We start from the raw sequence: 14582 nt of genomic DNA, 5'->3' as shown, positions 1-14582 counted from the left end.
CTGCATTGGCAGGTGGGTTCTTTACCACTAGCGCGACCTGGGAAGCCCAGATAAATAAATAAAATCATAAAAAAAATAAGAAGCAGAACTAATATTCACTGAGCAGCTATGATGGCCAGCTAAGATTTTATAGGCGCTCATTGAGTCACCACTGCCATCTTCGAGGGCTGAATTGCATTATCCTCACAACACACCTAGAAAAAATGAGGCCAGGTTCATTAACTTGTCACAGCCGTCCTGCTGAAGTGCCCAGAGCTGAGACTGGAAAGCAGATCTGTTCTCACCACAATGCTTTCCTGACTCAATAGGAAACATGTATTAGGAAAGCGAGTTGCTAAACTCCAATAGGAATTCAGGAGACAAAGCAAGTAGCTGTGTCTGTATAAAAAAATGCTCATCAAATGTGAACCCTATGCATAAAGAGCCCTAAATAAGAAGTTTGGCCTAGAGAAAGTACATTTCTGTCTCACAGTTTAAAAGCTGTCCTGTGTTTAGAGCAGTGGTTCTCAGCTGGGTCCAAATTTTTTCCCATTTGGCAACGTCAGGAGACATTTCTGGTTGTCATACTACCAGCATCTAATGGGTGGAAGCCAGGGACCCTGCTGAACATCCTGGGATGCATAGGACAGGCCCTCATTTCAAAGAATTATCCAGCTCAAAATGTCAATAGCGCTGAAGTTGGTTTAGAGGGTACAGGTCCTTGTGTATCTTCTATTCCTGGTTGTGAGTCAAATATATCACTCCCAAAATAGGCCAAGATAAAAACCAACTTAAGTGTGCCTCTTGTGTGTACAGGAAATAAGGCTAATTTCAAACCTCACTCCCCTCTTCTCTTCATCATTTGCTCATTTTATTTGATTTTATATTCAATGTAATCAAAACCTCTGATACTAAATCATTTCTAACTTTTAGAACCCTCACAGGCATACTATTATAAGAATCAAGATGGGATGTTTTAAACAGGTATGCTCAATTAATTAATCAGTAGGTATGGAAGGAGTTAGGAGATAAAAGGACAAAGAAGGATTTATGTGGCAATAAAACTCAACTCTGCTCACCAGCCCCTTGGTGGGAGAAGTCACATGTGTTCTCAGCTCCACTGGTTTCATTTCTGCCACTACCAGTCCTCTTGATGGTTTGAGGAGAGGGGTGTTCACCTCCTGAGAATGTGATGAAGAAATCAGTGCTACCTCTGACTGGATGAAGATGGAGGTCAGAATCTCAGACAAGATGAGTATCAGGAGAGCAGAGGACTTGGGTTCAGGGCAATAAAACACACAAACTAGTCTGTAACTTTTCAAAACCCTTCGTAAACTGGAATCCATAATGACTCTGTGATGGTTAATTTTATGTGTCAATGTGACTAGGCCATGGGGTGGCCAGATAGTTGATTAAACATTATTCCGGGTGTGTCTGGGAGGTTGTTTCTGGATGAGATTAACATTTGAATCAGTACACTGAGTCAAGCAAGTTGCTTTCCCTAATGTGGGTGGTCCCCATCCAGTCAGTTGAAGACCTGAGTAGAATAAAAGGCTGCTTTAGGGAGAATTCATTCTCTATGCCTGCGTTTGAGTTGCGATATCTTGTCTTTTCCTGCCTTTGCACTTGGGCTTGAACTGGAATTTATACCATCAGCTCTTTTGGGTCTCCAGCTAGCTGACTACAGATCCTTGGCTTTCTCAGCCTCCAAAATTGTGTAAGCCATTCTTTGCAATATCTATCTATCTCTACTCTCTCTCTCTCTCTCTATTATCTCTCCCTCTCTCTCTAGATAGATGGATCTATAGATAGATATAAAAATATATCTCCTATTGGAGACCAATATCTTCTACTGATCCTGTTTCTCTGGATAACATCAACTAACTCAGAGTCTATAGACCACAATGACCACAGAAGTAAAAACTATCCTTAACTAAGTAGTCTGTGTCAAGCATTGTGATAAGAGCCTGTTCCATTTTGCAGCAACTTGAGGAGGTAGATTCCATGACCTCACTTTACAGATAAAGAAAGTCAGGCTTGGGGAGATAAAGGACCTTAGAGAAGCTGCAGCCTTCAGGCCAGGCTACGACCCTCAACCTGATTATGACACGTCCAGGGCCCCTTGATGCCACAAGTGCTAAGAAGACACATGAGGGCCCAAAGCCCCATGGGAAGACCTTTAGGTAATCATTTATGCCTAGGTGGGGTAGGAAGGCCTTGATTTCCATCCTCTACCCTCTCAGCCCTCAATTTTATTGTTTCAGTTATAATGTGAAGGACTCCAGATACTGTAAGGGTAGTCTTTCTGGTGCTGGCTTTGCTGTCATGATCAGCTTGGGTTGCTGCCTCTCTGTACAGAGTGTGCGGGTTCCTGAGATGAGTGAAATTAGACACACACACACACACAGAGGAAGAATGCACTTGTGCACAAGCTGCCCCTTTCCTTTTCCTCAGCACTAAGGGAAAAAAACACCCCATTGACACTATTCATCCCCTTCCTGCTCTACTACAAATGAAACTGCTAGTCTACACGATGAGGCTTAAACATCTCTCAGAAATCAGCTCTGGTTGCTGTGGGATAAGCTGAGTCTCTGAATTCCAGGGTGATAAGAACTTGGCCATTTTAGTCTGAGGTTCTCAAACTTGACTGCATCTGACTCATCTCAAGGAGCTTCTTACAATTTTTATTTTGTCCAGCCTCTCTCCAATTTCCCCTGATTTAGAGTGTCCAGAGGGAGGTCTAGAAATCTCTCAAATTTAACAAGCAGCTTGGTGATTCTCACGAAACCAGCTTGGTACAAATCCATGGGTGCCCCTACATCTTCTCCTCAGTACTTAAATAGTAGTTATTTGTCTTTCAGACAGAGAAAAGTGTGCGGACTGTGGGGGAAATTTGCTTTATAGTCTTGTTCACTTCATGAAATAAAATACCAAGAGTCCTGGATATAATATAGTGCAGTGATCCAAATACTGGGTTTTAGAGTGAGGCAGACAGGAGAGGCAAGACCTGAGCAAGCCATCCAATCCATTCAAAGCCCCAGGTCCATCATCCCAGTATTGTTTAGTTTCTACAAGCCCATTCATGCATCAGCTACTTAATTAAGCAGATGAGCAACATTTGTTCCATTGAACATTTACTAAGATGTCCCCCCCTGCCTTGGGGGTTGCAGGGCTTGGAGAGTTTCCTGTCTCATTATACTTATCATGCTGTTTTAGAATCACCTGATGATGTGTCTGCCTAATGCTTCTCCAACTTCACTGTGCTTGGAAATTCCCTGGAGAGCATGGTAAAATCCAGATTTGGGGCCCTGAGTGGAAAAAAACCTCTGATTCAGTAGGTCTGGAGTGGGTTTGTAAACGTGCATTTCTAACAAGCTTGCAGGGCACTCCCATATCACCCATCTGAGGACCATTCTTTAAGCATCACTGCTCCTAACCCCAAGCTTCTTTGGGCAAAGAGTAAATCTTTTTTTAAAAAAATTTGTTTTTAACTGAAGGACAATTGCTTTACACTATTGTGTTGGTTTCCGCCATACATCAACATGAATGAGCCATAGGTAGACACATGCTCCTCCCTCCTGAGCCTCCCTCCCACCTCCCACTCCATCCCACCCTCTAGGTCACAAGGGGACACAAGCTACCTAAATAAGAACGAATTGTGCCAAGGACAATGACGGATTTCACTATACAGACTCTTAAGAGGGGAAGGGTATTTTAGAACAGTGCTGCTCAAATTTTAATGTGCCTAGGAGTCACCTGGGTATGGTGTTAAAATGCAGATCATGCATGTCTACAAGTTTTCAGGTGATACCAGTGCTGCGAGTCTGTGAGTAGCAAGGCTGTTGAGGTTCTTCACCTAGAGCAGCACCATCCAAAGGTGCTTCTGCAATGATGGAAATGTTCTCTGTTGTTCAGTTTCTCAGTTATGTCGGACTCTTTGCGACCCCATGGACTGCAACACACCAGTCCATGCAGCACTTCCCTGTCCTTCACTGTCTCCTGGAGTTTGCACAAACTCATGTCCATTGAGTCAGTGATGCCATCCAACCACCTCTTCTTCCACCGTCCCCTTCTCCTCCTGCCCTCAATCTTCCCCAGCATCAGTGTCTTTTCCAATTAGTTGGCTCTTCACATCAGGTGGCCAAAAATATTGGAGCTTCAGTTTCAGCATCAGTCCTTCCAATGAATATTCAGGGTTGATTTCCTTTAGAATTAACTGGTTTGATCTCCTTGCTGTCCAAGGGACTCTCAAGAGTCTTCTCCAGCACCACAGCTTTATCCAGTATGGCAGCCATTAACCACATGTGGCTATTTTGAGCACTTGACATGTGGCTAGTGTCTCCATAAAATTAATTTTAATTCATTTAAATTCACTTTTTTTCTTTCTTTTAAAGATTCTGCAAATATCTACTTTAATTTTTAAAATTTTTTGGCTACAAGGCATGTAGGATCTTACTTCCCCAACCAGGTATTGAACCCTCACTCCCTGCATTGAAAGTACAGTCTTAACCACTGGACTTAAAAACCACTGGACCAGGGAAGTCCCAACTCATTTAAATTTAAATGATCACATGTACCTCAGTTCAGCTCAGTCGTGTCTGACTGGCTACTAAACTAGACAGCTGCATTGTAGCATTAGAAACTGAGACTGAGAGATTTATAAAAGGGGTTTTAGAAAGAAGAAACCTAAAAAGCAAGGTGAAGTCACAATACTTTCACCCATATCATAAATTTTATTCTGACTGCCACCTTCTCCCCTTTCTGCTGTCTGAAGGGAGGGCTCAAGGCTCCCCTCTGTTCTCCATCATGTTCCCAGAGTCTCTCTCTAAACAAAACAGTAATTAGGAAAGGCTTTATAAATGCTCTAAAGTATAGAAGATTATCTTGTTTACATAAACTCTTTCAAGTTGGCAAAACCAAGCAAGAAGTCTTAAGAGAAATAGTTCCTTTGCGCTGGGCCCTTTCACCCTGGGGTATGTCTAGCAGGATTCTGAAGAGAGGCTCCAAGGTTACTTCTCTGCTGTGGGTTTTGGCCCTTTGGCCTGGAACGTAGGGGCAAATGCAAACAGTCCAGGCATTCTAGAAAAGTTGAAAAGGAAAGATAGCTCAGTTCATGTTGAGTTCCCTCAAAGGAGAAAACGCTGAGGGTGGGTAAAGGGTAGGGTTTCATTTAGTCTGAACTGGATTTGTTGGCTCTGGGCATGTTACAGTCTACATTACAGTTAACGAGGTTTGAGGATCTTCTTTGGGCTGGTGAGTACTAATTTCCATTGAGGAAAAAGTTATGAGACTTGGATGTCTTAATGATAACAGATAATTTGTCTGGGTTGGCAGAGCTACAAAGCATGTTGCTACGAAACTGTGTGGATGGGGCTAGTTCTTTTGTGTACACAGCTTCCCCTTAAAGAATCCACTTGGCATGAGTTGCAACCCTGCTCAGGGACCCTTGTGATTAATTGCTTGAACTGGCTGGTGGCCATCAGCAGAATCTTGCAATTTACCAAGTTTTACACAGAATTATGAAACTGAAGGTTTAATGGGATTTCAGGTAATAGAGCCCAGATGTCTGAAACTATGATGTTTGAAATTATATGGCTTACAAGGCTGTAGGGCTGCAACCTTATTTATTTCTTGCTTAGTAAATTTCCCTGTTTCCATCTTTATGCCATCTTGGGCCAGTCAAACACTAAAGCCCTCATCTTGACATACTGCATCAAGAGAAGTCATTCACACACACCCACCTGTAACCAACAGCCTGAAAATACGTGAACACCCCACCTTCCTGTCCAGGCTCTTGGGATTATGTTTCAGCCAAGGACATCATAATGAACAGCCTTATCTCCACCCTGCCGCTATGCAGAGCTCAACTTCCAAATTGCTTTCACGCATTTAATCATATTTAATTCTGTCATGGCCCAGGAGAAGTGGTGTGGAACATGTATTATTATCTCCCTTTGGATGAGGAAACCAAGGTCCACAGAAGAGAAGAGATGATCATAGTTAAGGTTCGTGGAACACTTACCTGCCAAGAAGTACTGTTCTCATAGGTTTCTGAGCATCATTTCCTTTCAACCTTTTAACACCTTTGAGACGATGTGATTATCAAATCCACTTTGCTAACTTTGATAACTCCATTATCAATCCAGAAAACTAAGGCACAGTGGTTGGGTCTCACTGATGATAATGGATGGAGCCAGGATGGAAGCTGGTACCCTAGATTCTTGGTTATCATGCACTGCCTCCTCCCTAAGGAAATATCATCAGCATCACAGATAAGATCTGGAGTCTGCTGGTGCTTGCGCAGCATTCACTCTACATCATTTGCAAGACGGAAGACAAAACCCCAGCACATTTTCCTAAAAAAGAAGTCCCCTGGATCCTGATTCCCTGGTCTCCTGCAGAGCAATACCACCTCCTGAGTGTTCTGAGGAGAGCTAGGGGATTCTGTTTAATGGCACCAATTCAAGAAGAACACTTGGCCCAATATTCCAGGCCCTTTGCAATTACACTTTAGCCCATTCTTCCAGACGTATCCACCCTGCATTCCAAGCATAGTAACTGATGGAATTTCTCCCATCCTGCCCTTCCTTGGTCGACATGGTCCTTCCTTCCTTCCTATCCTCCTGCCCCGATTCTCCTGTTCCTATTGGGCCAGTTCACAGGCCACTTCAACATGGCCTTACATATTCTCATAGAGCATTTCTCTCCCTGTTTAGAACCTCTGCAAGATTTTGATGAATGAATGAACAAAAGGAATGAACATCATTTTTGGATTGCTGTATGAGGCACTATGCGAGATACTAGAGACATAAAGATGAATAATCCTTGTCATTGCCCTCAGGAAGCTTCCAGTCTATGGAGAGATCTGTACACAGGAAAACCACTATCATATAACATCCTGGATAATATTACAGAAGGAAGGGTGCTCATCACTGTTAACAGATATGGCTGGGAATTCTGCCCAAGATTCACCCACGCTCCTGCTTAGGGAAACTTCACATGTGAAGGGCTTGTATTTTATGCATCTTTGTGTGGCCCTGAGCACTCAGCAGTCTCTAAACTAAGCGGCTATGTGATGGTGGTCTAGTGGTTTTCCCTATTTTCTTCAATTTAAGTCTGAGTTTGGCAATAAGGAGTTCATGATCTGAGATATGCAGATGACACCACCCTTATGGCAGAAAGCAAAGAACTAAAGAGCCTCTTGATGAAAGTGAAAGAGGAGAGTGAAAAAGTTGGCTTAAAACTCAACATTCAGAAAACTAAGATCATGGCATCTGGTCCCATCACTTCATGGCAGATAGATGGGGAAACAGTGGAAACAGTGCCTGACTTTATTTTTTTGGGCTCCAAATCACTGCAGATGGTGACTGCAGCCATGAAATTAAAAGACGCTTACTCCTTGGAAGAAAAGTTATCACCAAACTAGACAGCATATTAAAAAGAAGAGACATTACTTTGCCAACAAAGGTCCGTCTAGTCAAGGCTACAGTTTTTTCAGTAGTCATGTATGTATGTGAAAGTTGGACTATAAAGAAAGCTGAGTGCTGAAGAATTGATGCTTTTGAAGTACGGTGTTGGAGAAGACTCTTGAGAATCCCTTGGAATGCAAGGAGATCCAACCAGTCCATCCTAAAGGAGATCATTCCTGGGTGTTCATTGGAAGGACTGATGTTGAAGTTGAAACTCCAATACCTTGGCCACCTGATGCAAAGAGCTGATTCATTGGAAAAGACCCTGATGCTGGGAGGGATTGAGGGCAGGAGCAGAAGGGGATGACAGAGGATGAGATGGTTGGATGTCATCACTGACTCAATGGACATGGGTTTGGGTAGACTCTGGGAGTTGGTGATGGACAGGGAGGCCTGGTGTTCTGTGGTTCATGGGGTTGCAACAAGTCGGACACGACTGAGAGACTGAACAGAATTGAACTGATCTGAGCCACAATCAGCTCCTGGTCTTGTTTTTGCTGACTGTATAGAGCTTCTCCATCTTTGACTGCAAAGAATAGAATCAATCTGATTTCAGTATTGACCACCTGGTGATGTCCCTGGTAGAGCCTTCTCTTGTGTTGTTGGAAGAGGGTGTATGACCAGTGTGTTCTCTTGGCAAAACTCTGTTACCCTTTGCCCTGCTTCATTTTGTACTCCAAGGCTGAATTTGCCTGTTACTCTAGGTATCTCTTGACTTCCTACTTTTGCATTCTAGTCTCCTATAATGAAAAGGACATATTTTTGGGGTGTTAGTCCTAGAAGGTCGTGTAGGTCTTCATAGGACCATTCAACTTCAGCTTCTTCAGCATTACTGGTTGGGGCATAGGCTTGGATTACTGTCATATTGAATGGTTTGCCTTGGAAATGAACAGAGATTATTCTGTCATTTTTGAGATTGCTTCCAAGTACTACATTTTGGACTCTCTTGTTGGGTATGAATGCTACTCCATTTCTTCTAAGGGGGTCTTGCCCATAGTAGTAGATATAATGGTCATCTGAGTTAAATTCACCCATTCCAGTCCATTTTAGTTCACTGATTCCTAAAATGTCAGTGTTCACTCTTGCCATCCCCTGTTTAACCACTTCCAAAATATCTTGATTCATGAACTTAACATTCGAGGTTCCTATGCAATATTGCTCTTTACAGCATCAAACTTGACTTCCATCACCAGTCACATCCACAACTGGGTGGTGTTTTTGCTTTGGCTCTGTATCTTCATTCTTTCTGGAGTTAGTTCTCCACTCATCTCCAGTAGCATATTGAGCACCTGCTGACCTGGGGAGTTCATTTTTCAGTGTCCTATCTTTTTGCCTTTTCATACTGTTCATGGGGTTCTTGAGGCAAGAATACTGAAGTGGTTTTCTATTTCCTTTTCCAGTGGACTACATTTTGTCAGAACTCTCCACCATGACCCATCCGTCTTGGGTGGCCCTACATTGGATGGCTCATAATTTCATTGAGTTAGACAAGGCTGTGGTCCATGTGATCAATTTGATTAGTTTTCTGTGACTGTGGTTTTAATTCTGTATGCTCTCTGATGGATAAGAGGCTTACAGAAGCTTCCTGATGGGAGAGACTGACTGAGGGGAAAACTGGGTGTTGTTCTGATGGGCAGGGCCATGCTCAGGAAATATTTAATCCAGTTTTCTGTTGAAGGGTGGGGCTGTGTTCCCTCCCTGTTGTTTGATCAGAGACCAAACTATGGTGGAGGTAATGAGGATAATGGTGACCTCCTTTAAGTTCCTGGGCACGCAATTTGCAAAATTCAGACTTACATTGAAGAAAGTAGGGAAAACCAGTAGACCATTCAGGTATGACCTAAATCAAATCCCTTATGATTATACAGTAGAAGTGACAAATAAATTCAAGGGATTAGATCTGATAGAGTGCCTGAGAACTATGGACGGAGGTTCATGACATTGTACAGGAGAAAGTGATCAAGACCATCCCCAAGAAAAGGAAATGCAAAAAGGCAAAATGACTATCTGAGAAGGCCTTACAAATAGATGAGAAAAGAAGTGAAGTGAAAGGCAAAGGAGAAAAGGAAAGATATTCCCATTTGAATGCAGAGTTCCAAAGAAAAACAAGGAGACATAAGAAAGACCTCATCAGTGATCAATGCAAAGATATAGAGGAAAACAATAGAATAGGAAAGACTAGAGATCTCTTCAAGAAAATTAGAGATACCAAGGGAACATTTCAGGCAAAGATGGGCACAATAAAGGACAGAAATGGTAGGGACCTCACAGAAGCAGAAGATATTAAGAAGAGGTGGCAAGAATACACGGAAGAATTGTACAAAAAAGCTCTTCATGACCCAGATAAAAACAATGGTGTGATCACTCACCTAGAGCCAGACATCCTGGATGTGAAGTCAAGTGGACCTTAGGAAGCATCACTACGAACAAAGCTAGTGGAGGTGAAGTAATTCCAGTTGAGCTATTTGAAATCCTAAACGATGATGCTATGAAAGTGCTGCACTCAACATGCCAGCAAATTTGGAACACTCACCAGTGGCCACAGTACTGGAAAAGGTCAGTTTTCATTCCAATCCCAAAGAAAGGCAATGCCAAAGAATGTTCAAACTATCACACAATTGTACTCATCTCACACGCTAGCAAAGTAATGCTCAAAATTCTTCAAGAGAGGCTTCAACAGTATGTGAACCATGAACTTCCAGATATTCAAGCTGGATTTAGAAAGGCAGAGGAACCAGAGATCAAATTGCCAACATCCGTTGGATCATTGAACAAACAAGAGAATTCCAGAAAAACATCTACTTCTGCTTTATTGACTATGTCAAAGCCTTTGACTGTGTGGATCACAACAAACTGTGGAACATTCTTCAAGAGATGGGAATCCCAGGCCACCGACCTGCCTCCTGAGAAATCTGTATTCAGGTCAAGAAGCAACAGTTAGAATTGGACATGGAACAACACACTGGTTCCATATTGGGAAAGGAGTACATCAAGGCTGTATATTGTCACCCTGCTTATTTAACTTATATGCAGAGTACATTATGAGAAACGCTGGGCTGGAAGAAGCACAAGCTGGAATCAAGATTGCTGGGAGAAATATCAATAACCTCAGATATGCAGATGACAACACCCTCAAGGCAGAAAGTGAAGAAGAGTTAAAGAGCCTCTTGATGAAAGTGAAAGAGGAGAGTGAAAAAGTTGGCTTAAAACTCAACATTCAGAAAACTAAGATCACGGCATCTGGTCCCATCACTTCATGGCAAATAGATGGGGAAACAATGGAAACAGTGACAGACCTTATTTTGTGGGGCTTCAAAATCACTGCAGATGGTGACTGCAGCCATGAAATTAAAAGATGCTTGCTCCTTGGGAGAAAAGCTGACCAACCTAGACAGCATATTAAAAAGCAGAGACATTACTTTGCCAACAAAGGTCCATCTAGTCAAAACTATGGTTTTTCTAGTTGTTACATATGGATGTAACAGCTGGACTATAAAGAAAGCTGAGCACTGAAGAATTGATGCTTTTGAACTGTGGTATTGGAGAAGACTCTTGAGAGTCCCTTGGACTGCAAGGAGATCAAACCAGTCCATCCTAAAGGAAATCAGTCCTGAAATATTCATTGAAAGGACTGATGCTGAAGTTGAAACTCCAATACTTTGGCCACCTGATGCAAAGAACTGACTCATTTGAAAAGACCCTGATGCTGGAAAAGATTGAAGGTGGGAGGAGAAGGGGATGACAGAGGATGAGATGGTTGGATGGCATCACCGACTCGATGGACATGAGTTTGAGTAAGCTCCGGGAGTTGGTGATGGACAGGGAAGCCTGGTGTGCTGTAGTGCATGGGGTTGCAAAGAGTTGGACACGACTGAGCAACTGAACTGAAGTTATGTGACAGTGACACCTAATGAAGGACTGTTGTAGAACTGATGCAGCCTGTCTCACTAGGGTAGGAGGAGCCCTCAAACTGCTTCCCCTCTGTCTCTTCAGTGGAAATGCAGAAGAGGGCAGCAGGCCCTTGCTGACCCCTATGGTAGCCCCATAAGGAGCTGGCCCAGATAGGATGGGATAGAGGAAGCTTCCCATGTCTCCTTAGGGTTAGTGAGCAAGCAGCGGCCCAAACCATAGCTCTTGCCTGTTAGGTGCCAAGGGATGCTTGATGTATTGCCTTAAAATGGTAGTTTGGGCAAGTGGTATCTGCCCCACATTCTAGGCATAGTAACTGTTGGAGAATTTAAGAGTTGGGAAATTGTTCTTTAAAAGTCACTATTTCAGAGCATTAATTTCTGATTGCTTATTAGTGGTGGCTTAGTCATTAAGTCGTGTCTGACTCTTTGTGACCCCAAGGTCTGCAGCCTGTCAGAATGCTCTGAGATTTCCCAGGCAAGAATACTGCAGTGGGTAGCCATTCCCTTCTCCAGGGGATCTTCTCAATCCAGGGATTGAACCCAGGTCTCCTGCGTCACAGTCAGATTCTTTATTGATGGAGTCACCAGGAAATGTGACCCCTTATAAAACTCTCTGCACGAATGAGCTTTTTTTTTAGTTACTCTTCTCAAGAGGACTGTGCAGGGATCCTGGGCAGGGGCCCAACCCTGTGGAAAGCTCTCTCTCTAGAGAGTGGGAGTTTGGTTTGCGGGGCACTGCAGCGGCACTGCATTCATGTTTGTGAAGTGTGCTGGAGATGGCAGTTGAAATGGCTGTCATCACAGAACATTTAGTATCTTTCCAGAACTACCCACCTGTGTTGCTCTACAATTTTAAGGAATCACTGTGGGGTAATGAACATCAGTGATTCTTCCACTCGCTAGTCTTAAGACTGGTCAAGTTATTTAACCTCGCTAAGCCACAGCTCCTTCATCTGTAAAAGGAGGGAATTCATGTGTGGTTTACAGATGGTTTTGTGAGAACTACTGTATTTCATTGAATCCAAAATGCAATGTTTTTTGTTTTTTTTTTTTACATATCATGGACAAGGGCTTCCCTGCTAGCTCAGCTGGTAAAGATCTGCCTGCAATGCAGGGGACTCTGGTTTGATTGCTGGGTTGGGAAGATCCCCTGGAGAAGGGGCAGGCTACCCACTCCAGTATTCATGGGCTTCCCTGGTGGCTCAGACAGTAAAGAATCTGCCTGCAATGAGGGAGACCTGGGTTCAATCCCTGGGTCGGGAAGATTCCCTGGAGGAGGGCATGGCAACCCACTCCAATATTCTTGCCTGGAGAATCCCATGGACCCAGGAGCCTGGCAGGCTACAGACCGTGGGGTCACAAGAGTCAGACATGACTGAGCAACTAAGCATACGTCATGGACAAAGGAAGGAGAAGAAAACACTGCTCATGGAACTAGGCAATAATACTTTTTTTTGACAGTCCTGAACAACGCATGATATTTAGTTTCTTTGGTATTTCTTTCATTTGCTCTGAAGATCCTGGCAATTTCTGTACTTTTAGGTGCAAGCTTTACGTATGACAGGCATTCCTTTTGCATGCATCCTAGTAAAAAAATCAACGCACCTTCATCTACTTGTGGCATCTTCCTTTAGGCAGTGTAAAGCTCATGATTACTGCCTTGCAAAAAAATACAAAATTGAGGTCATTATCCCAATGTCAAACATTTGCCTCGCTAATGGTGTTCTAGTTTCATGACTTTCAGCATTCAGGATAAATTTTTGCTTCAGTGCCAAATTACAGTGTAATATTTCTGAAGACATTTTAAAATAGCAATTAAACTCAACAGGTGAAGTGGTAATAGTATATATAACTTGAGTGAGGTGATAAAAATATCAACAGTCAGCCAAGTTCATGTAGCCAAGACTGCCATATGACCTACAGTGATTATAATGTAAAAGGTACAATTCAGACGTGTTAACATATAAGAAAATAGTATACCTCAGAAACAAAGAAATAGAGTAAATAAAATAACATATATTATGGGTATCGTGCCTAACAGATGCTCAACAAATTTCAAACTCCTTTCCATTTAATAATGGAGAGTGGTGAATCTCAAAAGAGTGCAGGGAGGATAAGCCATGTCATATGGCTGCAAAGAGATAAAATATTGGATTGAAATATGACTCTTTTGGGATAAAATTTACATTCTAAGAACAAAAAACTGAGTTATCTCCATGGAAATCAAAGTATTTTGATTTCTGAGTGAGAGATGGCTGCAAATTTTTGTCACAGCCCCTCTTCCTACCTCCTGTTGGGGTATTTTTTTTTCCTACTCCTTAGAATCTGAGCCAGGCCTGTGACTGCTTTGTCTAACAGAATATGGCAGAAATGGCACTGGACCTAATCTCTGGGAGGATTGGAAAGTTCTGCTTCCTCCCTCTGAGAACCCAGCCACTATGTTATAAGTAAGCCAAGGGGCTACATGGAAAGGCCCACATGGAGGAGAACTGAGGTTCCCAGCTGACACCCCAACTGAGCAACTAGCCACCTGCCTTGACTAACTTGCTAGCCATTGGAGTGTGCCATCTTGGATGTGGATCTCAGCCCCAGCTGATAACATGTGGGGAGAAAAGATGAGCTACTTGTTGAGTTACCCAAATTGCAAAATCACAGCCAAGTAGTGACTGTTGTTGTTGTGGGCCTCTAAGATTGGGACTTGACTTATACACACTACTACATATAAAATAGGTGACCATGGACGTACTGTATAGCACAGGGAACTCTATTCTATACTCTAATGAACTATATGGGAAAAGAATCTAAAAGAGAATGGATATATGTATACATATAACTGATCCACTTTGTTGTACACCTGGAACTAACATAACATTGTAAATCAACTACACTCCAATAAAAACTTTTTAAAAATGCAGCAGTTTTTTTATGCAGCAACAGGTAATTGAAATTCACTACCTTGTTAATTTTCACTAACTAGATACGCTAAGAAGGTCTGTTCAAGAACCTTAAAGAAGCAGGACCTGGAAGTGAATCTAGATTTTTTGATTATTGGACTGAGGCTTGTGCATAATTATTCTATACACTGGGGTTACTGGGGATAAGCAGGACCTGGAGGGTTCTGGTTGTCTTACTGCTCAGTTCTCATCTAGCCATATGATGAGAGAGGTATAGGGCTTAAAATTCAACTCATTGTTTTTTCTTGAGATCTGTAGATTATAAATGA

At 42.6% G+C, this 14582-nt stretch overlaps 1 protein-coding gene across 2 annotated transcripts in view; it reads right to left on the bottom strand.

The window, feature by feature from the left end:
* SAMD12 (sterile alpha motif domain containing 12) overlaps nucleotides 1-14582 on the bottom strand; it is a 431707-nt gene that overhangs the window by 12334 nt on the left and 404791 nt on the right. Inside the window, exon 5 of one of the 2 annotated variants that reach the window (XM_043879268.1) lies at nucleotides 1059-1160. The exons of the other annotated variant lie outside the window; for it this stretch is intronic. Coding sequence (XP_043735203.1) covers nucleotides 1059-1160 — 102 coding nt within the window. The remainder of the gene's footprint in view (nucleotides 1-1058; nucleotides 1161-14582) is intronic. 2 annotated transcript variants of the gene reach the window in all.

Source organism: Cervus elaphus, chromosome 21, assembly GCF_910594005.1.
Source record: "Cervus elaphus chromosome 21, mCerEla1.1, whole genome shotgun sequence".
In the NCBI taxonomy this organism is placed as follows: domain Eukaryota; kingdom Metazoa; phylum Chordata; class Mammalia; order Artiodactyla; family Cervidae; genus Cervus; species Cervus elaphus.
This window is presented reverse-complemented; position numbering and strand designations above follow the sequence as displayed.